Here is a 24,975-nt window from a genome sequence, read left to right on the forward strand (position 1 = left end):
AGAACGTTCAAGGGAAGACTTAACTGTTGATTCCGAGTCTCGGATCTGACTGTCTCACACCCGAAGAGGATAGAACTAAGATCCGCAAGCCACAAAAGGGCAGCACCGGAGAGTGTGAGCCAGAAGATTGCTGACTTCATAGAACACCCAGCAAAAAAAGCGAAAAGTAAGACAAAACACGTGGAGAAACAAAAAGAGCATTATGATGGAAAGACTCTGAACTCCATCATTCCTGTCCAAGAATGGCCTCAACATGCCCACCAACTGGCATATGGGCTTGAGATGGAAGAACATTATGGGAGCCATTCCATAATATCTAATCTCAGAAGCTTTGACCAACCAGGGGGATCTGGGATGCAATATGACATCCCACACTCATCCCTATTGTACCAATCTTCTGAACTTGACAGAGAAAGGAGCCCCAGTCCCGCATCTGACCCATCTACAGACAAAGAGGTGATGGGAACCGGTCAAGTCTCCCCTACAGACGACTACTGCCTATATGCAGAACAAATGGTCAGAATGGCATGGTCCCTTGTTATTGAGATTTCAGCAGTGTATCCAAAACCAAAAGACAAGGTCCTGTACTCAGGGAGTATGGCCAATAACGCCTTCCCTGTATTGAAGGTTTCATAGAACTCATCAACTCTATCTGTGAGAAACCAGCATCAACCAATGCTATGGCCAAGAAGTCTGAAGGACTGTACAAAACAAGGGAAGATGTCTGTTCAGTCACCCTCCTCCAACATCTTTGGTGAATGAAGAAATGTAGGAAAGACAATGACACACTCGGCACCTACAGATAAAGTAGGAAACTAGACCCTCTCAGCAGAAAGCTCTACTCTTCAGCAGCACTCAACATAAAGATCACAAACTACACCGCGATCATGGAAGCCTACCAGGTGTTCCTATGGAACCGCATGTCTGCCTTTGTGGATAAACTGCCTGAGGACCAAAACGTATTAGCCAAAGTGATACTGGAAGAAGCCCTAAAGCTGTCTAAACAGAAAATTAATGCAGGGCAAAATTCAGTGGACACATCTGCCAGGTTCCTTGCAACATCCACAGGACTCAGGAGGCACACCTGGCTACGAACTACCATGCTACCACTTCAGACAAGGGCCCAGATAGAAGAACTACCGTTTCAGGGGCAAATGTTATTCTCTTCTAAGACGAATGACTACCTCTCACAGAAGAAAAAAGCTAGGCAGATGGCCTGCACATAAGGGGCACTTCCCCTGAAACAACCACCTACCCAATATTACCCTTATCATCCTCAACAAGGGCAAACAGTTAAAAGGCTAAACAGTACTGTTATCAACCATATCCACAGTATATCAGTACAGACAACCCCAACCTCAGCAGGGGCAATATCAACGCAGAAGATTGAATAACAGATTTTGCAAGTGCAGCATGTTCCACTGAGTAAAGAGCCTCAGGGCCAACAGAAGCAATTCTGACCAGGTGTAGAACAGGCAGTCGTGTTAGGGAATAGGCTAGCCAAATATTATGCAGCCTGGGCAGAAATTACCTCTGATGTTTGGGTATTGAAGACTGTTAAAGTTGGTTATAAAATTGAGTTTTCTGGTTACCCTGTTCAGACCATGATTTTTCCCAAAGTGTTTCCTCTGATATATTACAGGCAGAGCTGATAGAATTACAAAACAAAGGGGCTATACAGGTAGTCCCAACATGCAAACCCCAACGAAGTTTCTACTCCAGAATGTTCCTTGTGGACAAAAAGGATGGGGGCTGTCAAACTCATATTGGACCTCAGGGGCCTGAACAAGTTCAATCTTTGGATCCAATGGTCCAAGTTGGATCTTTGGATCCAGTGGAAGTCGGTTCAGTGCATCTCTTCTTGGGCTTCACGGAGTCAAGGCCGGTTCCAATCTAGATGGTGATGTCGAAGGTGCCTGTCGGATTCGAGGGACTTCAGTGAGGCTCTGAGTCTCGAGCAGTCAATGTCCTTGTCAGCTCCGAGTCGGATCTGAACTCATCGGAACCATTTTAACCAATTGATTCGAGGGACATCAGATTTGAACAGGGGATATGGTCCTCAAAGTTGAAGACTGAGCTGGTGCACTCGCATGGTCTCTGCTTCCCGCAGAGGGGAACATGACCTTCGGTATATCAAAGGCTTTCATGGCCCTCTCCTAGAGGAGCGCTTTCAGCCTTGTAGCCCGTTCGGCTCGTGCTTTTGGGATAAATTTACAGCAATGCACACAAGTTTGAGGAAGTGCTCTTCCTCAAGACATTTCAGACAAATGGAGTGGCCATCCATTTTTGTTATTTTTGTTGCTCAAATGGTGCAACGTCTGAAAAGTGCTTTCTTTGCCATACTTTCACTTATCTTTTCTCTCTTTGTTCTTGTTTAAGTAGAAGCGGATTGGTCCCAAGAATCTTCCTGCCTGGCAACGGAGAAGGAACTGAGGGTAAGGAAGTGCCACCTCCCAGTGGCATGCTCAGCAGGAAATGCCACATATGTGCACTGAAGAGACAAGCACACCCTAGTGGACGATAGCTTTAAAGAACCTTGCCAATCAGCAGGCCTGCGCATGCGCAGTCCCATATTGGACTGCACAAGAAGACGGACAATGAACAATTTCTTACATTATTGTATGCATTTTACTGTGTATTAAAATTTCCATAGGCTAGGGAAGAAAGAAGACTGTAGAGTATGACGCTCCAGTACATGCATTTCTACTAACAGTAAAACCTAGATTTTATTTGTCTTACAGAAATAATACTTTCTACCTCTCAAGTTTTGACTGAGTTTTGTGATCAGTGGCACATTCAAAGTAGATTCCCTCTGCCTCTCCCTACACCTACAGTAAAAGGGAAGTAAAAACTTCAAAATGTGTATACAAGTTTCTATACACACACACACACACACACACACACACACACACACACACACACACACAGAGAGAGAGAGAGAGAGAGAGAGAGAGAGAGAGAGAGAGAGAGAGAGAGAGAGAGAGAGAGAGAGAGAGAGAGAGAGAGAGAGAGAGAGAGAGAGACTTAGAAATTCTACTTTAAAAAGAAAAACTCATTACAAATTGTGAACTTTCACTGAACTCTCCTCTATTTTTTTCTCCATCTTTAGTTTATGGAGTTTCTGTACTACAAAATATGTACACAGGTAATGCTCAGAACTATTTTTTTTAATGTCAAAGTATAAAAAACTGGGAAGACCATTATGAATTCAGAGTTTTAAAAAATAATTTAAAAAGCAAAAAAACCTCCTTTCTGGTCCTACAGAATATGACACAGAAAAATTTGTACCTGAATCCTGTAAGAAACCCTACTGTTACTTTTACTTTGGGACTGTCCTAAAGTAATGCCACCATTTCAGTAAAAACAAAAAAGTTCCTAATTTGTTACTTTATTACTTTATTTGTTACAATTCCCACACAAAATTAGATAACAGATGAATAAAATGTAAAGCTTTAACTCACCTATCAATCAACTAAACCCAAGGAACTCACTATAATTGATGAGGGCACATTTTAATCAGGCTTGCTGGGTGTTAAGAACCATTCAATTTGCTTACTTTGCAGGCTTTTTATTTTCTGTTATATCCTTAGAATAGAGAATGAAAGTCTATCAAAAACGGTCTAGCCTACTATCAAACAGGGCCGGATCGAGGGGGTAGGGGGGTAGCCTGCCCCCAGCACTGCCAAAGAGGGGGCGCCGGGCACGGCTGCCAGCCACCGGGAGCATGCCAGAGCTGGCAGCTTCCTGCGTGGGAGGCTAAGCGCAGGGTTGGGAAGCCCTCACCTGCCCCACCAATGGGGCGTCTGGCTTGCCACGCACGCAGGACCTCCCCAGCCCTGCGCTCAGCCATCCGTGCGGCAAGCTGGTCGCCCCAGCCCACGCCCCCGCTCCCAGCTCTGCGGCACACCGGGCGCTGGGGTGGCAAGCTTGCCATGCAGGCGACACGGAGCAGCGGGGCAGGCAAACCACGCGGAGAGCCTCCTAGCCCTGTGCTCAGCCGACTGTGCGGCAAGCCGGCTGGCCCAGTGCATGCTCACACCACCGCTGCCGCCAGCTCTGTGGCGCACCAGGTGCTGGGGTGGCCGGCGTGCCGCACATGCGGAACACCTCCCGCCCTGCGTCATCACGCAGAATGAACACTTTCCCTCAGCAGACAAAAAACTGCAGTTTACTCTACCTCTACCCTCCCACCCAGGGAAGCCTCCCCCCCTCACTTTCCCCAGAAGTCTACATTTAAACTCATAGTAACAATTTTTAAAACTCACATTAACAAGTGAAATAAAATCCAAATAATTACATGCAATACATTACAAGGCTCCTCATGACTGCTTATTTAACAACAACAACAAAAATGGAGATACATTCATGGATCTTCTACATCCTGTCCTGGCCCTCAAAAAGTCACCTATCCTGAGGTTTTGGTTAATATCCATATTTAGTTCAAAAAATGAGTTGGTCAAAAGGCAGATGATTTATTCATTCTCTATGTGGTTCTGCATAATACACTGAAAATTTACAAATCTGTCTATTACATGGAACAGGTGGCAGATCTTGAGAAAATAGGAAGAGTCAAGGGCAGAGATGTATATGCCACAATTATATGCTAAAATGGTCTGGAAAAGCACAACAGGTTCCATAGCACCTCCGCTTGCTTTTTTTTTTTTATAAAATACTTCATTGTTTTATTTCTTTACACTTTTTTAGTCTTTCACCGGGAGCTCAGCCGCGACACGTCTTTCCTCTCAACCAAGCATGCCACGCCCCCCCCCTCCGCTTGCTTTAAAAAAAAAAAAAACTTTAAACTTTCCAGTCCCTTATGGCAATGCTTGATGAAATCCTGAAAGTAGAAAAAGCGGCAACAATGCGCTATCATTGGTTCAGAGCAAGGTTTCAGCATCTTAACTTGTTCTTCAACAGAACAAATTGTGTACACATGCTTAATATGCAGAATATTCATAGTGCACAAGTTTCTTTTTAAAAAATGTATATTTTGGATTGCTTGGGGACAGACTTTAAATGAGGGGGAGGATTTGGTTCACACGCAGCTCTGGTCAAAAGAAGGCAAAGAAATGATTGCGCTGGAGAAGCAAACTCGTAAGTGACACATCACATTTCAACTAAAACTCCTTCCCTAATTGTCACAAAAATGACACTCCCTTTCCCCTTAATGAGACATCCTTTTCGAATTATCACTTGGCAGTGGTCCTTTTCTTTTGATTTCCAAGTTTACTCCTGGACACTATCCATACATTTCCAAGTTTCTCTCCATGGATGTCAGAATTTTAACTGTGGTCTACAAGTCAACAATTTTAATGTTATGTACTAAAAAGATATTGACGACTCAGGTTCAAATCTCCACTCAACAACCAAGGACGAATCAGTTTCTCACGCTAAATTATATGAAATGTTAAAATTGGAGAAATGTACAATATAAATACAATGCTCAGAGTGCCACACGCCATGTCAGATTCTTCACTTCTCAGTTGTGTTCTGCATTAAACAGCGAAATCATGGTTGTGATTTCGTAACACTATTATGAAGAGAAATGGCAACTAAGAATTTGACACAATTCAGTAGTATTGTCTAACAATAAGCATGATTATGGGAAGGCATTGCTTAAATGAAATTGTGTGGTTACTGGCATTCGAAAACTTGCTTCCTGTGGCCAACCAGATGGTAAGGTGGTGAGCAGAGAGCAAAGAATTGACGGGAACTTTAATTTCAGCTTTTTGTATGCAGGGCCTACACACTGGCTGTGGGGGTGGGTGGGGGAACTGGGTACACTTTACCAAAGACTATGGAGTAAATTTAGCCCAAGCTAAAAAGTTCTCTTTCATTACTCAGGAGAATGTATGGGTTAAGACTGTGAAGAGATCATGTCACAAGTCTGTGTGATGCACAGGAAAATGATGTCTGAGCCCTGCTTGTACATACTGCTTGTATACGGTGCAAAGGAACACAGTTAACTGGGGGGGGGGCGCAATTACTACCACCTCCTCCCTGGCATTTGATTTAAAATTTATTGGGAACATCTTCCAAAAGTTTCTTTTGGGGACCACATTGCTCCCTCGTCAAATTGGTATGACTATAAAGTAACACATACAAAAACATTGTGAGGAGGTTTGCTGTTAAGATGCACTTAGGTAATCAAACCTCAATTGATAAAACAGGCAGTATAGTAAGCTATTTTGTTTTGTTGATCAACTATCACTGTTATTCTGATAGAAGACTCCATTGAAAACAGTGGAACCTATTCTGCACATTTGTATTACAAGAAAAACCTCATGCTGTAAACTGGGAGGTTATATGAAAAAAGATGGAGGAGAAATGATCTGGACAGGCTTTCACAGGAAAACATCTAAAGCAGCAGTCACAGACAAAGGTAAATTATCTAGGATACTCGAAAACAGATGCATGACATTTCTACCCAACAATATGACTAGTTATCAAGGAGTGTAGTTAAAGAGCTTACCCTACAAATGTTAACTATTCTTCAACAGGTTTCCAAGTCATTGTTTCCCACAAGAAATCATGGGAAGAGAAATTCCTGGGAGGTGTTAAGAATTCTCTTGGCAGATTCTGCCAGCGTTTCTTTAGTGGAAACTATTATCAAAGTGAGCTTAGGTTCTTATAATGTCATAACATAGCTTTACATAGCTTCCTGTTTTATTACAGCTTAACATTTCCAAACCATGGTAGGGGACCAGATACAAACATGCTGACTGAGGCTGAATCCAGGCAAGTCAGAAGTAAACAATGTGACTTGCAATCAGACCACCTTTATTAACAGAGGCCCCCGGCCCCGCTCTTACCGGGGCCGGCATTTGCGGGGCTTGCAGGCAGGAAGGAGACGTGCGGGAGCGGCTCCTTCCTTTCCGGCCCCAGCCGATCTGCATGGCTCTATTCCGAGCCACGTGAAAGTGTTTCCCAGCCAGCCAATCAGACGCTGGATGGGAATTCGAATGTGGGTCCGTTGCAGGACCTGAGGGAAGGAGTTTTCCCTCAGGTCCTCGCATAACCCATTTAAGCCGGGGCCGGAGCACGCACACGTCAGTCAGCTCCTGAGCTGCGAACCCCTCCCACCCTCCGCTATTTTACATCAGTGGCTCTCTGGTTCCATTGCAGTAGGTTTGGCTTTGTATTAGCATACGGCTAGCATTCTGTGTTAATGTCTAATATACTGTTGAAACTATTTGTTAAATAAAGAGACTCGTTGGAGCAGTCTCGCTGTTACAATAAAATTGTCACAACTTGGGGTGGTGGTTGGGCGTTGGGCACCGATCCCTGTGGGGAAAATCAAGGCCGGGAGGCACTGTTTTCCCATAGATGGGGATCCCCATAAGGAATCTTGGACCAGGCATGGCAGCGGCAGGCCCAGCTCGGGGGGCTGCCAAGGCATGCCTGCTTCCAGGTGATGGGGGAACCACACAGAGGCTTCCGCCCGGTGTGGACCCCTCAAGCGTCATCCCGGGGTGCCCCCCTTCAGCAGGCGTGCTGAGGGGGTGAGAGGGTCATCGGCTGACAGGCGGGTCACCCGATGCTGGGATCCGTGCCCTACGCTGCCAATGCTCCTTTTCCTTTCTGTAACCAATAAAGTTGTGGCCTGTTTTCATCCAGCAAAGCTGTTGCGTAAATTTTTCCTGCACTAAACACCTGCCTTAAGCTTGCCCCGCAAACAAACTCACCCTTATCCCTCAGGTTGCTATCCTTGGTATGCTCCTATTCCACAAATATACGTGGAAACCTGAGCTACATCATTGGTCAAGGTGCCTTCCAACAACTTCTTTTGCCAAGAAAACTCTTTGGCAATAAAAATAACCCTGACGAGGATCAGGCAGCGGCTGAGGCCTAAAGCCTCTCTTCCCTACTCCACCTTGTAAGAAAACTTATATACTGATGAGTGAGAGTGAAGTTTCCACTGAGTTTGAAAGTGGCACTCTTAATCTGTTGGACTACCTAAATTGGGCTGTCTTCGTGTGCAAGACGTGGAAGGAGCTGTTATGTTTTGAATGGATGTGCTTGAAGCTATGCTCTGAGCCTTTCTACAAAGCCCAGCCAGCACGGCTAACCTTCCTGCTGCTTCTTTATGTGGAGGATGTTAAACTGCCTGAATCCATTTTGGAAATAGCTTAAAACAAATGGAATATTTCTGCAACTCACACAAATCCTAAAAACTTACATACTTCCAATATGAATGGGGGTCCCATTTTGTTAGCTTTTGTTCTTTTATAAACTTCTATTTAAGATGCTGATTATAAACTATAAAGACTATGGCTTAGACCCAACATATTTTAGGATAACAATTCTTCCTATTCTGATTTCAAATTCTAAGATCCACCAAAAGCCTACTTTTAATTACACCATCTATAAATCACGTCTATACAGCAATGGAACAAAATGTGATGTGTTCTCAGAGACTGCCCTCTTCACACACACAGAATTCTTTATATATCTCAGTATCAGTTATATGTTATACTCTGGTTCTGCTGGGAGGCTGCTTTTTTCTTTGGAATAGGGTGGCCTAAAAGCCCAAAGACACTAAAAGTAAAATATACTGAGGATTAGCATTTCCACCGATTAAACTCCACAATAAATATGTTTCACGCCAACGATACCTATGACAGTGACACACGAAAATGGTCATGCAATGTGAGTGATGAATGCACACTATGTGCTCCCTGATAATGCTATAAACAAATGTTCTCCAGAACCTCAGGATTATTGGGGAGCATTTAGAACAAAATAACCCTACAAACAAGCAATAGATAACATAGGAAGGTATTCTTCCTTATTCTAAATCCCTTTGCCTATTTAACCTCCCCTTTCTGCCCACATGTACATGCATTAATCCACGTAACATTTTTTAAGGCCTAAAAAGTCCTATTTTTTTTCAAAATGGCAGCAAATTGCCAAATGTATAACATTTAATCTGTTCCTACCTGTCCTCAATAGCTACAGTAGCTTAATAAGAAAGCATTAGGGATTCATCACTCAACGAATTCATATGCCTTTGGAAACTAGCTCACCAAATTACACTTTGGATACTTTCTCTCCAAAATGCAGATAATGTAAAAATCCTTGGTTAATAATCAGGGTGAAGAAAGGAGGAGAAGAGGGAGGGGAATGAACCTGCATTAGCCTGTTTACTATCTAGAGCATCAGCCGCTGATGGCTCTTCATATTTTCTGCCAAGCTTAACAGTGGTTGTCAAGAATGCTGCACAAATCATGCCTTTCCAGCAATTTTTCAATATATCCTATTAGATGCCAGCTTGACAGAGTCATATTTCTGAGTACCAATGCATTGACATGACAGGCAAACATTTTTATATAACTAACAGCCCAATCCTAATGCTTACTGCAGCAGGATATAACAACGTGGGATGCAGGCAGATGGCTGTGATGGCAGAACAACTGAACAAAACCATTGTTACTACTGACTCCACCATCCCCAAAGGATCGCAACTAGCTAAGAACCTGAAAAGGGATTAGACAGACGTATGTAGAAGACACCTATTAATGGCTGTTTGCCACAGCAGTGGAGGTCCCCTGGGGACAAACAACAAGGACTGGCAATCACTACCCTGTCCTACTTTCTGCTTCCAAAGACACCTGGCTACTGCTGGAAACACAATGCAGGACTAAATGGACTTCAGTCTGATCCAGCAAGGCTTTTATGATTCTCTTCTGACTTTATACTGGTGCTGAAGAAGGTATATTGGTAAAAATGTTTAGGATCGCTATTTGAAATCGTATTATGCACATATATTATATTCTAAGATTGAGATACTGGGGAGTTGATAGTGGAAGGTGAGTGAAGAAGAGAAAACAGAAGCACTGCAAGCATCAAAGAGCTACCTTGGTTTACCTCAAATAGGGACAGTTACCCTGTAGTTTGAGATCAGTGCACACACAAACAATCTCCCTTACCTCCTGGGATAAGAAGGGTATCACCTGGGCACATATAGCATTCAGCCTCTTGACAATTTCTGCCTGTAGATGAGAAAGGGAACATAAGTCAGTAACGTGATGCAAATATACAAGTGTGATCTCATACAAAAGGGCTAACACATTTAAACAGCAGTTTTCGCAGAGAAGCAAGCTTTAGGTTGGCTTCAGATGGTGGATTGCAGCTGCTATAGCAATATCCATTCTTACACTTGGGCTTATTACACCCAGACAGCAGCATGAAGTCAGGTCAACATTCATAGCTCCCAGACCAATAGAGGGTTCATAAAACACTGAGACTATGGCGATTCTAGCTTTTCTCTACTCACCTCCAAAGCCCTCAAAAGTAGCATATTAGTAAAGAGAGCCAGCAATGATTACTTCGGCTGCCCCAAAGAGCTGGCCCAATGCCAGAGAACAGGAATGAGTTCTCGTTCCATGTCAGAGCTGTGATTATTCCATAAGCTGCTGCTTCAAGTCAGGAGTACTATAATTTTCTAACTCCTACACCCTGTTCCTTTACCATACTAAGCAATGGCTAGTATGGGACAGTTTGCTAGGAGGTGATGAATATGGAGAACCCTGCCTGAAAAAACAAACTTGGTCATAGGTGACCTTTGGATTTCGTAGAACATGGAATGCAAGAAAGTGACAGACCCAGTTCAGTTATTAGGTGGTAAATAATGGTAAACAACAATCACTCGCCACTTGTAGAGTTCCTTACAATGGTGAGTGTTCAAGCTTCAGTACAGGACAAAGAATTTAATTTCCGTCATTAAATTAGGTTCTCTTGAAAAGTTTCAGGACTATTTCACAGCAAAAGAACAAATCATGGTTTTTCAAAATGCTTATGTTGAGACACATTTTCCCTTCCCAAATAAGATAATTTTCAAACAAAAGGAAGAGCTTTTTGAAATCTCATGAAAATGAGATTTTCACACTATTCTTATCCACAAGTAACTGTTAGCTCATTACTTTTTGATAGGTAAGAGCCCCGTGGCGCAGAGTGGTAAGCTGCAGTACTGCAGTCCAAGCTCTGCTCACAACCTGAGTTGGATCCTGGCAGGAGCCAGGTTCAGGTAGCTGGATCAAGGTTGACTCAGCCTTCCATCCTTCCAAGGTCAGTAAAATGAGTATCCAGTTTCCTGGGGGTAAACTGCAGATGACTGGGGAAGGCAATGGCAAACCACCCCATAACAAAAAAATCTGCCAAGAAAACGTCATGATGTGATGTCCCCCCTCATGGGTCAGTAGTGACTCGGTGCTTGGATAGGGGACTACCTTTACCTACCATTACTATTTGATCTAAAATAGAGAATCTTTTTAATCACTATTAAGAAGAAAAACAACATGTCAACAAAAGCAATATTTTGATGTTTGAAAAACCCACCATTTAATGGCCACTGCTCTGATAAAAAAACAATGCATGATTTCAGACCCTTCCATGGCTCCTGGAGTACATCCTTTCCTTAAGCTAGAGCTGACTACATGCTAATATGTTCTGAGTTTCATGGGCTGTTCAAATATGGATTGTTCATGTAATCAAGGGAAGGTACTTAAAAGAATCAAGGCATTTGAATGAGGGGGAAGAGGGATCTTGTAAATGACAACAGACCCATTTCTGCTTCACTTTGGAAAAATGGGTATGCAAACCAAACCACAGCAGCAGAGGGGAGAGATTGTGGTGAAAAGCACACACATACACAGAGCATTTTGTCTCTGAGAAAGGCCGTTTTGTGATGATCTCAAGGGGACCAAAACTGCATTTCAATAGCTTGGGCCAGCCAGTCACATCTATGCTCCAAGGATCTGACACGTGGACTGCCTGTTCATCTTCCAGATGGTTGTCTCTGGGAAGGTAGACTATGTGAGATACTGATCAATGGTCCATCCTGGGGTATTTCCAGCAATTTACAATGCTCTACAATGATCGAAGCCTTTTGTAAGAGACAATGTAGACTAGCGTTAAACCCACATGATTCTGGGTTTATATGTAAATAATACATAGGACTAAAATCCCTAGCCCAAAACTCCTTATAGCCAGTACCATTTGCACAAGAAATCTATCATTTTCTGGTTGATCAAGATCAACCCTTTCCATGGAGCCCTTAAAAGAAGGGCTGGAGTGAAATGAAATACCAGAGCACGAAGTGAAGAAGACACACCTCTCCATGACAGTGGTAGAAACTCAAAGCAAGAACTTTGAAGGCAACAGCCCTAATAGGACTAAAGTCCTATAGTTAGTCCACAATAATTCAATTACCAAAATGACCATAATCAAGTAGCTAGCATGGATGGATGCAAACATTCTGTCGATAATATTAATCTCTAGCCTTGGCTCAGTGCACACAATGGACTACCCTGCTTAATTAATATCAATAATGCTCAAGTTTGAAATGCAACAGCTTTACCATGAGCTTGGAATTAGGGCTAGTTTCATAGAACCTGTCAGACCCTGCCCTGACATACCCAGCAGTATAATTCCTTGCCCAAAGCTAGCCTTTCTCACAGGACTGAGCTTTTGCACATCCTTATAAAAACACACACAAAACAGTGATATGGCAATGGTCACACGAAGCCAGCTGGTCATGGGCACAGAGCCAAAATGTACAGGAATTTCGTGCAGCTAACATCAGCTGGAAGGTCATGTGAATCAGCAGACCTTCATGATCTGTAAATAAGTTTAGATAGGAGAAAGCTTATTCCCTCAGACTTTTACTTCAGCAGTAATAAAACAGACTCATAAAACTTGGTTCACACATTAGTACTGTCAGTTTTCTTGGGGTTTGTTCATATCCCTACCTCCATCTCTTTTCCTTCTTCAAAACACTCTGTCTACCCTACCCAGAGAGGAAATAGTCACCCTTTTGAAAGAAACCAAGACACAATCCTGTTTGCTTCCATTTCCAGAAAAGTAGCTTTGCTAGTTTGTTGTTCTTTAAAGAATACCAGCCAATTTACTGTTACATGGGCTTTCCTAGGCAAACATCCACTTCATCAGTTGGCAGTCAACTGGGGTAGAAGGCCTTTAGCTGAAAAAGGCTCATGCAACAACAGATGTCATTGTCTGAAAAGTGCCACAGGACTCTGAGGTTGCTTTCTCCAAGATTAGAGCCTCCTGACATGGCAGCGCTTCATCTCAAGATAGGTGACAGTGTAAAACAAGAATATACCATAGTCATTATATTTCATGTAGAGAGGTGGGAGTAGCTGTGCTACAGAATCTACTACAAGGAGACGACAATAACTTGAAAGGCAGTGTCCGGGGTCAGCAGCCCAGTCCCCGGACTTGCTGGCAGGCAGCGGCGGGGGGCAGCCGGGAGACAGCAGTTCAACCATTCTGACTGGCAAACAGAGCCAGAACCTGCCTACCCCAGGGGGAAGGGGCGAGAGGCCAAAGCCTCAAAAAGCTGGGGGGAGCAGGGAGAGGCCAGCTAGTCCCACCCTCCAGGGGGAAGACAGGGGGCTAAACAGGCTAGAGGAAAAGGGCCAAGGCAGGGGGAATAGGGGCCCAGCAACAGCCCAAACAGAGCCCTTACCAGCCAAGGAGGAGAAGCAGCCACTACAGCCCAGAGCCACGCCCTGGCGAGAGGACAGGAGCCTGGCTCAGGAGTTGCTAGGAGCCAAGCCCCTCCAGGTGGAGCTGCCACAGGCATTCTGGGGGAGGAGATGGGTAGCCCCGCCCAGCAGCAATGAGCAGGCAGCCCAGAAGCTGGCCAGGGCAATTCCTCGCAAGCAAGGCCAAGGAGTCTCAGCAGCACAGCAGCCGGCTGGGGCAGTTCCTGAGCAAGGCCAGGCTAGCTCAGCAGTTCAAAGGCCTACTGGGGCAGCTCCTCATGAGCAAGGCCAAGGAGACCTCAGCTGGGGATGGCTCGCATTCAACCCCACCCTGCCAGTAAGGCAAGGAAGCCAAGAAGGGATTAGTGGTAGGAGGGAAACACCTGAGGGAAGGCACAGCTGGGCCATGTCAGGAGAGGGAACAAGCCTAGAAGGAGGGCGGGGCGGGGAAAGGAAACCCTATATAAGGTGGCTGGGAAGAGCTCTGAGGTGGTGGGTGTGAGTAAGGAGAGATGGTGTGGAGTGAGAGCAGAGCAGTGCGAGAGTGGAGGCTTGGAGGAGAGTTCTGGGAGGAGGAGATGATGGAGGACGCAGAGGGTAAGCAGACCAGGTTGAGCAGGCCAGCGAGTGGACTGAGAGGGAACCAGGGTGATGTATACCGCCCCTCCTTCCACAGAGCAGGGTCCTGCAGCATCCCTGGCGCCCCTCTGATGTCAGGGCCGGCCCAGCTGGGGCCCCGCCCAGCGGCGGCAGCGACAAGACCTGACAGGCAGTAAGTAAGTAGGATAGCTGTGGATTTAAAACACTGGATTCCCTGTCCGTTTTCAATAAGGACAGATCTTTCCACATTTTTTTGAAAATCTACTTAGTCAATATCACTGCATCTCTCTGATTACATGAACAAACCTTTCAGAAGGGGGAATACAGGGAGAGAACTGAAATTGCTAGAGACTTCTAGAGATGTGAAGGCTGTGGGAGAAGTAAAATAGGGGGTCACATTCCCCATCGCCAGGGGAACATTGAAAAAAATCACACCCATAAACTTTATTTTTCCATTTGGAATGCTGTCATGATCCTGGGCCATAGGTAGGGTTGTCAGGTCCCTGTACCCACCCGGCGGAAGGGGCAGGGAACACGGCACTTTACCCCTCAGAAGTCTCTCTTAAAGAATCAACCTGTTTGGGGGCCATAGCAGCCCAGTGAGAAGCACGGGAGCACTCTCGCAGCCGGTGCAATGACATCACTCCTGGAAGTGATGTCGTTGTAACAGGAGCACACCCTGGGAAGCCTATTCCCATGCAGGTGAGTGGTGGCGGGGTGGGTGGGTGGGAAAGAATGAGGAACTCCAGCTCCCACCAGGGAATCGGCAGCCTTAACCATTCGCCTCAAAGTTGTCTGATACCTAAACTAAATTTCCAAGGCCTGATGATTACTCTGCAGGCCTGTGTTTCCTAAAATCCATCCCAGCTTTAGGACTGTATTAATAGAAATTGGAGGAGAAAGGAAGGCCAATCGAAACCAAGGAGGCTGAGTCATGGGAAAAGTAATAAGTAATACAAGGCCTTACGAAAAGGGAAAGGTGTTCTTATCTCAGGAGCTGAGAGGCGGAGAAGCAGCTACCAGTGGGAGAGAATTTCTCACCTGTAGGGTTGCCAGATCTCTATATCCTCCCAGTGTGACAGGGGAATTTGGCTTTGTATGTGCCCCCGGCTAGGCGCAATGATGTCTCTTCCTCAAGTTATATCACTGTGCCTGCAGTGGGCATGATCCTGCACTTTGCATGGGGCCAATTCAGCCCATTTGGGGCAGAAAGACAAGAGCATGCCCGCCAGCAGCATAATGACATCACTTGATGAAGTGATGTCATTGCACCTCACCAGCACCAAACCCATTATGTGCTTGCCCAGTAGCGGGGGATCACCAGGTAGTTTGCCACCTCACGCCGATAGCCAGTGATCAGCAGGCAATGCGGCAAACCCCCAAGAGATTGCCCTCAATCAGTGAGCAACTGGGAATCATATTCACCTGGGGACGGTGGTGGATTGGCCTCATGAAGGGCCAGGTTTTTTTGGGAACAGTTAGCCATGCAAAGTGCATGGCTAACAAACTCTCTTGTTGCTTTCTTGCTGGCTCTTTATGTGTTTATTTTGCTCTGCTTGTTTAAAAGTATCCCCTATTTGATCTGCTGCTGTGATGAAATAGTGCCCTATTCTATTAACGGTTAACTTAACAACTAAAAACACAGTCCTGCTAGTAAGGCACACTTGGGCTGAGACGTTCTTGTTCCCAATTATCTCATCAAGGCCACTTAGGCAAGAGAATGGCACTAATTAATTCTAGAGTTGGGAGGGGGAAGAAATAAGCAATGACATGGTAAGTCTGGAAGATTCCCAGAAGCTGGCCATTCCATTGAGTAACACAGGCCAGAAGGTATTTGCCTATAGTCCCATTCTAACACACACACACACACACACACACACACACTCAAGGACATAGACACCCCTGTATAGGGCACCTTCTATATCTCCACCAAGTGCTACGGGCTGCTGGCCTGAATGCCCTGCTGCTACTCAACTAAGTGCTATATATACTGAGTGGAATTCCAGCAAAGTTCCAGGTAACATCTGTATTAGTTAGGCCAGACAGCTTTTTTATTTTATTGCTTCAGATTTGCTGAGACTTGTACTGGCTTTAAATTAATATGTTTAATTGAATACTTAAAGCTTATACAATTTCTCTACAGAAGTCTGTTGCTTTGAGTAAGACTACCTTGGAACACAGCATGGGTTGTCTGGCAGCATTGCCAGGGTTTATCAGCAAGGGGCTCTTCTGGCTTCCAGGCTTGGAGGAGTAACAACAAACTCCTTGCCCCTCTCAGATCCTAGGCCCTGGTTGGGGGACAGAGAAATGTCACAGTTGCTCACAAGTGTTGTCCCCTCCCCCCCACACACACACACTTCTCCTATCTTCTTTAAAAAGCTCGTTTTATTCTGCGGGGGTTCTCACATCTCTAGCTTAACCAGTCATCTGACGACACCCCCCCTCCTCAATAGAGGGGTACTGCTTGGAAGGGTGGAGGGTGTACCCTGGGCCCTCCCTAGCTGAACTGCCAATCAGAGTGGTGGTAGCCAGTATATGGCCCTTGCCAGCGCCAAAGTTTAAGGGGGCAGGAGGGAAAAGGTTGTTTTGTTGGGCTATAGGGCTTTTGGGAGGGGATGCTTGGCTCCCACAAGACCCTGAGCCCCATGACAAATGTATTTAAAGTTTTACTCAAAATGTATAGTATTTTTTTTATATATAAAGCAGTCTACAGCTTTGGATAATGACAAGAGGCCTGTGAGACTCACTGCAGGGGAGGGGGGAATTCCATCTTTCCTGTGCTTGCTTGGCTATCCACTTATTGGCCAGTCTACCTCTTCCTGCCTGCCACTCACTCCTTCCCCCCCTTGCAACACCACTGCCTCCAGCTGCTCGGCTCAGAGGCAGGGATGGCAGCTCCTGCTCCTCCTACCTCACCAACTTGCCTAGCATGCTGAGAGTGGTGGCTCCTACTACTCACTGGCCCACCTGTGTGGTTCCCACTCCCGCTCCTCACCTACCCAGTTAGCTCACTTCATGGTAACTCCCTCTCTTCCTTGCCCATCTGGCATATGCTGTGGTGAGTGATTGTTCCTCTCATTTAAAAAACGGCACCTGAGATCTCACAACATAGCATTGCAGGATCTCGTATTTTTGTAAAAACACTGACATATTAATTTTGTTTATTTTTTGTATGTTTCTACAACCCAGTGGTGCCCCAGGTTTGTAGAGGAATACCATCTATCTGCATCTGGTTCCATTATGTGACTTTTGGATCCACATGGGGGAAAAGTTCAGAATTCGATATGTGATAACAATTAAGTATATTATACACAAACATATTTTTAAGACTGTTTTGTTTAAAAGTAAATAATTTTGACAATTATTATGTTAAAATGTACTTAATGATAACACATTATTATTGCTCAGTGCTTTCAATGTTAAAAAATATAACTTAATATACAAATGTGCTGGTAGACCTATTACTGTGACTGTATGAGTATGTTTCTATCCAAATAATACACTATCGATTAAAGAATGTGTTCTCTATCTTCAATTTTTTTCTGCCTCTCAGATTGCAAAAATTAAGATGCACATGATCAAGTAGCATAGAATGCAACAGTTTACATCTCTCACTCAAATATTGGGTTTATTTGCAATATTTATTGTAGAAAACCGAGGTATTTATGCATTTTAACTCCTTAAATATACCAATAAGTACAATTCTATATGTGAACTAAGGATGCAAAGAATTCAGTGCGAGAGACAACCAATTATAACAATTATTCAGATGCCACTGTCATATATGACGCAACAGTCCATTACCCTCTTGAGGGTCGCAGTGACAACAAAAAGTTGCCTAGACATTGAGATTCTCAGATCAAACCGGCTTAAATGAGCTCTCTCAAATTATGTATGACCTTTGTGCTTACATGGACCTTCCCTGGCAACCTGGAAGTAATTAGATGCACAAAGCTCCAGAGCAGCAAGCAAACAAAAAGGGGATAAAATAAGGGAGACTTTCAGCAACACAGATGTTCCTTAAGTTGACAGTGGTACATGTTGAGAATTTTTGATGACACCTCTCACCCCCGGAAGAAGCTGGCTGAAAATAGAAAGCTTTCCTATAATGAAATTTCTTTCCCATTTTAAATTCTGTCTCCCATCTTTATTGCAATGTTTTGAAGACCTAGACCAACACATTTTAGAACTGTTTAATAAATTAGGACCATCACTTAAAAATCTTAGTCAATCATGTGACAATATCCTCCAGATTCATGATGGTGCTGCCTAGACTAAATAAAAATCCCTGTACAAACCTCAGAAGCAGACGTAGCTTTTGGGAAAGTCAGTGGAAAGCTAGATCCATCCATTCTCTTGCTTCAGTCTGGTTCTGTTGGACTTCATCTTGCATTTGTAAGTGTGCTTTTGGCCACTGGCAGTCTTACCTCAGTCTAAGATTCTGCTTGGAAATATTTCCCCATAGGAAAAAAAAGGAGAGTGGATGGGGGCATCTTGTTCAGAGGTCCATAGAATTGGATCCTGGGGTCCAATCTTCTTGAAAATTGGGGGGGGGGGGTTCTTAAGAGGACAGTCAAGAGTAGGTTCCCTGCAAATTTGGTGGAGTTTGCTTGAAAAATGTCTCCAGCCCCTTGGATAGCCTCAAGATAGTTTCACCATAGGGAATAATGGAGAGTGGCTGGAGGGCACCTTCTTCAGGGGTCCATAGAACTGGTGTCCAATCTTCATAAAAATTGGGGGAGGGGTTTTTAGGACAGTCAGGAGTAGTTTCCCTGCAAATTTGGTGGAGTTTAATTCCTCTCAGCCTCCTGGAGGAGCTTTCCCCATAGAGGATAATGGCTCAATAAATCTGGGATGCTCTAATTAGGAATTCCGGATCCAGATTTCCCATTTTTATGCACACCTTTAGCTAGATCTTGTTAGTTCATCCTTATGGATTTTTAATTAAGTGTTGTTTTTATCATCATTGCAACTTGCCTTGAGCCTATTTATGGAGAAAAGTTGGTTTAAAACATTCTAAATAAATAAATAGCCATGTGGGATTAATTGATTCAGAGTAAAAATGGTGCATGTGCCAACAGTGTTCTGATGCAAAGCAGACTGCTGCTGTACCTGTTCCTTTAGAGAAGAGGGCCATCGCAACATCTCACGTGGGAGTGAGAAATGCTGCCTAGATCACAATTCTCTCTTCTACACATCAATCATCAGCACAGGAAATCACCTGGTTTTCTTCCTATCAACCCCCTCTGTGTATGCCCCGGGCAAATATGCTAAGTTGTAAATGATGCACTGTAAAACATTAAATCAGAAAAATAAATTGAGGTTTGATAGAAATCATTGCATATATTTCAATACCCCCCTCAAAAATTCTGGAGTTTTTTTTCATGTCTTGAAAGTTTCTGGAAATTTTACATTTCTGCCCCCACCTTATTCCTTTAGTTTACATACCATATTATCTAGTGTACTTTTCTTAAAGTATCAACAGGTTTTCGCTGGATGCAAGATGAGTCACCTAAACAACACTTATTACGGATCATCAGATCTATGAATAAAACATTTAAGCTAGAATAAAAAACACAGAATAGCTCAGAGAAAAAACATGTTTTCTGTTCTGAAAACAATTCTTTAATTCACATGGGGGCATGATGTTCATTTGGCCTTTTACTGTACAACCCACCCATATATTACTTTAATAGAAGGAAGAAGATAGACCACCTCTAAAGGGACAATTTAAAATTGGATTCTACTTTGGGTCAGTTTGTCATTACGTTCAGTGACAAAACGCTTTCATACAAAGTCATTACCTGAATGACAGACACACTCATACTTGTGTAATTTAGATTTCCTTCTTTCATCAGTACCCTTTCGACCTTCTCACTATGCAATCTTTTAAAAGGCAATGCCTTCAAAACCTACATAACCTGCAAAAGAATACAGAACTACCAATAAGATACCTACATTCTCAACAAGATACTCATTAATGAAACACTCCAGTTGAACAAACACATTTCCCAAAGGCAGAAAATGCTGGAGCAAAATTTTTCATATTAAACTTTAGCTCTTCTGGGTGTGATACAGTGCGTACCACACAGAGAATTTTCTGTAGGCTGGAGTCCACATTATAGCTTACTGGGCTACATGAAAAAGCATGATTGCTAGGACTTTCATATAATCAGAAAAGCATGCGCATGCTCGCTCTCACATGCATGCACATGTGGAATTACACACACATTATCAAGCAAAGTCAGCATACTTCTAACTTGGATTCTGTAAATGTGCTGATCCCACCTCTAAATACACCCCTTTAGGAATCACCACCCAACTTTCAGTAGTAAGGCTAATTCACCCCTCAAAGCAGGTGAGCCAGAAAAGAGACCATATTACAGATGGAGATACAGACATGATTGTTTCACCACCCTTTTCTTCTTAGCAGGTTACATTTTGCTTTTAATTTTGTAGCTTAGGCTACTTTCTATCTTTTTAATTCTCTATTATTACTTTTCCTCCATATTTCTTACATTATGCTGATCTTTACACCTTGTAAAACTTTGAGCTTCTACTTCACATTTTCATCCTGCTTTTCGTACCACTCCTAAGAAACATTTTAACATTCTTTTAACTAGGGCTTTTTTCTGGGGAAAGAGGTGGTGGAACTCAGTGGGTTGCCCTTGGAGAAAGTGGTCACATGGCTGCTGGCCCCGCCCCCTGATCTCCAGACAGAGGGGAGTTTAGATTGCCCTCCACATCGCCGAGCGGCGCAGACGGCAATCTGAGGGAGATCAGGGGGCGGGACCATCAGCCATGTGACCATTTTCAAGAGGTTCCGGAACTCCATGCCACTGCGTTCCCGCTGAAAAAAAGCCCTGCTTTTAACTATCTTCCCTTATTTCAACTGGCCTCTAAATACATTTCACAAATACTATTATTCATTTATTACATTTCCACCCCACCTGTCTTCTGAGCAACTCAGGACAGTGTCCATATTTCTTACCTCTCCTATTATTTTATCTTCATGACTATCCTATGAAGTAGGTTAAATAGAGAATGGTTGTCTCAATGACACCCAGCAAGTTTTGTGCAAAGAATAAATTTTAACCTGTGCCTTTCCAGGCCAAATCTAATATTTTGACTGCTATACATGGTGCAATTCAAATTCAAGTTTGCAGAAATGAAATCAAATACCCTAATATTTAGACAACAATCCTACAATTCAAGCTTTCAAGAATTTCTACATAATTTATTACTTTAGAAAATGTCCCCCTTGTGGACAAAGGAACTATTTTTATTTTCCTATTTGTTTATGAGTCGAATCCTTCCGGAAGAGTAATAGCCTTAGAGTTAATATTCTGAAATAAAAAAACCTTCCACAATACTCTACTTGACTGAAAAGCCTGAGTAATGCAAACCTTTATACCATTTTTAGTAAGTCAATGCCACGCCCAGATTAACAGCTCTTTCATGATCCAGGGCTAGAAAATCAGGTTTCATTCACTTGTCAAGACAATACCTCTCCAATGGATAAGAGATCAGAGGGAAACATACTAGAGGAGGAACTAAGGATCCCTAATTATCTTCCTGGAAGATATCTGAGGTGGCATCCCTTGAGCAAAAAGGAAGATGTTAATAAAGGAATAGAAGCTGGATGAGACCTAGATGAAAAGATCTAAGAGAATAAAGAGAAGCAACACTTAGAGAGAAAGTCTGGTGTTCAGAGTCACAACCCCTTCCATTGAAGTCAATGGGTTTAAAACGTTGTGGCTCTGCTGAAGATGGCCCTGTAAATGAATGTTCCAATATCAGTGCCAACTATAAGAGTACGCTTTAAAAAAAAAACACACACACACATATTTCCTGCACATCTCTAGGTTTCCCAAGCATTTCCAAAAGAATTCAATGATGAGAAGATAATTGCAGAAAATGGTAAAAAACAGTTAATACTAGTAACATGAATTTTGCAAAGATGCTGATCCTACTGCAGGGCTAGCCTTTGGGGGCAGCTATAGGAAGTACCCTTGTAAGCCACAGTCAGGCTCAAAAGGAATAAAGACAAAACACAACTATTACGGAAAGTTTCCCTAAATTTCCTGTATTTTTGCAGTGAGATTATCATACATCCCTAGTTTCCAATATGGAATTTAAATCCGGCAGGGAAGCAAAGAATGGCATCTATATAATTTCATCTTTGCATCTAACCTTGTCTGAGGGTGGACGACACACACATAATTTAAGGTGCTGGCCACTGTAATTAAATAACCACGTCACTTCAAATTCTTCCAGCGTTTCTATTTTATCTTGTAATGTGTAGAATGAATCCACAGGATTGTCCACAGGATTCATCACCTCTGCTTCTACCCCACAGAAACCACCATGGCATGTCTCTTTAAACTTTAACCACACAGATTACGTATAGCTCCTACAACCACACATTACTTTTCTTGGTGCCAAACCTTCATAATACTGACTGCAGACTAATATGTAGTTCTGGGCGAGCATCTCTGTTCTCAACATTAATTCCCTCTCATTTTTATGTATATCTCTGTCAGGCATTCCAACATATTTCGTTGGGAAGCTTGCAAAATACAAGCATACACACAGGCAAGTGCTTATTTCCCATTCTCCCCCCCCCCCAACTTACCTTTCCAAAGAGGGAGAAAGTTAATCTTATTACAGGATGGCTCTTTAATCAGAGGACAAGACTCTAAACAGACCTTCTTTTTATCTAAATATTACAAACCACACAATAATAAATAACAATTCACATACAACCACCAGTTAACCATACATTCAATAATCCAATAAATAAATCAATAAATAGTTCAATGAATACCACAATAAACACACATGCTCATTGTTTCTGTGACTCTTGGATTTTGTATGAACGGTTGTGGTTTTGAAGTGATTACATCCTCTCCACTGGTTGGGACTGTTTTGCAACAATTATTTATTTTGGGGAACACTTTGTCACTTTAATATACTGCAAATATCTAGAAACTGATTAATTGACTATCTTTAACTATACACTCCGGGAAGTGTGGTTTGTAGTATTTAGTCCTTTGTTTTCAGAGTAGCCCTCATAGTTTTACACTTCTTTTTTATCTGTCAATTACTCTTCCCAATCCGCCTCAGCACGACTTCCTGCCACGATTCAGGGGAGCTGTAGCTTTGGTGGCCTCCAAAACTGAACTGGAAGTCTGAGAAAACTCCCATTAGTCCCAGTAATCCAGTAAGATCTGGGTACACATCAACAGCACCTACTAACTGATAGCCTACATGAGAATGAATGCTGCACCAACAAAAATTCACACAAATAACTGCTTGCTTTATAACAACACACCAATACAAGGATCATTCACCAGATATTCAACTTGAGAGAAAATGGGAGTTGTGAGAAGGTAACTCATTTTTAAACACATTATTTGCATGGATTGTAGCATTACTATTAATAAGGGTTCAGGGCCTTACATTACAACCTTTACAGCTCAGCTTCTATTGGACAAAAATGACAGCTATTTGGCAACTGTCAAGCTATTGACTATTATTAAGCATCTCAGACTGTCCATTCAGTGAACAAAAATCACCACAAGCTGATTTGTTCCTTCTTTGCAAAGAAGAAACACTCTATCAAAACATCTGATCAATTTAGATGCTAAACATGGTAACCTGAAATTTGAAAAGCCAAAAAATTCAAGCATTATAGAGTTTTTTTAAAACTAAGTTTCTCCTAGGTGAGAAAAAAGAGACAATATCATAGAACATTAAATGCTGGGAAACCAAAGGACAATGAAGGCTTCTTTTATTTTAAAATTCTCATGATCATTCAGGGTGGCTGACTCATTGTTTTTAAAATATTTTAGGCAGGCCACCCAGAAGCCTGTCTAAATACTTCCCTCAAAGCCAAATATTTATCTTAACCATCAAATACAAGCTTATTGCAAATAAGCAGGTTGTTCTGCATGTTCTCCCAAAACATGCCATAACCTGCCACCTGCTAAAACAGATGATTATAAAAGGAGGAGACTACTACAAAAGGAGAAGTCGAGAAACCTCCCATCAGTAAAAAAAAAAAAAGCAGCCTCACCCTGAAAAAAATACAGCCCTGAAACTGAAGTGCCCAGAAGCCCTGGCATAGACATACTGTAAAGGGACAGACAAAAAGATTATATAACTCTCCAGACATAGAAGAACCCTTCATTTTGCTCTGTGCGTACTATCTGCACAAAGGTATTATTATTAATATACAAATTATTCTCGGTCACAGGCTTGTTGAAACGATTCTTCAATCATTTTTTCACATTCTATTAGCAAGGATGATGGAATCACTACACATCTACAGTTTAGTGGTGGGGATATTCTGCTGTAGTGTAATTACGTGCTAAGGCAATTTGAGTTGTAACATGCCTTGAACTCTCCCACTAAAAATCCAAGTTAAGTCCTTTTAAACGCCAAACATATGCTGCATGATAGCTCTTCAGTCAGCAGCAGCCAAAACTACCTTCACTTACTCAGGAATGGAGTCTTACAGCCCTTTGTCTTTTAGAATGGGAACTTTGAACTTATGTAGATATCATATGGTTATCAGCACTTGAAACTCAAGATCTGCTTCTGATCTGAGGTCTGTTTTATGGATAGTATTATGCTATTTATTTCCCTGGACTTGTTTTAATGGCTGGATTTTATATTGGTAATGTATTAACTGTAAGTCGCTTTGAGCAAGGCTCTGAAGAAGTGGCACAGAAATCTCCTAAAAAATTAATAAATCAATCAACATTCAGTGCGCAAAAAGCCAGAGTAGGTCAAACAGTATTTAGGAAGCCTGAGGATGAAGCCCCGCACAGCCACTGCTTATTGGCCAACAGTATACCAACATCCA

General features: G+C 42.9%; 1 protein-coding gene across 3 annotated transcripts in view; it reads right to left on the bottom strand.

Annotated features, from left to right (window-relative positions):
• Positions 1 to 24,975, bottom strand: part of LOC129334349 (transducin-like enhancer protein 4) — a 163,601-nt gene that overhangs the window by 110,513 nt on the left and 28,113 nt on the right. For all 3 annotated transcript variants that reach the window (XM_054986408.1, XM_054986407.1, XM_054986406.1), the window contains exon 5: positions 9,930 to 9,992. In XM_054986408.1, coding sequence (XP_054842383.1) covers positions 9,930 to 9,992 — 63 coding nt within the window. The remainder of the gene's footprint in view (positions 1 to 9,929; positions 9,993 to 24,975) is intronic.

This window comes from Eublepharis macularius, chromosome 8, assembly GCF_028583425.1.
Source record: "Eublepharis macularius isolate TG4126 chromosome 8, MPM_Emac_v1.0, whole genome shotgun sequence".
NCBI lineage: Eukaryota > Metazoa > Chordata > Lepidosauria > Squamata > Eublepharidae > Eublepharis > Eublepharis macularius.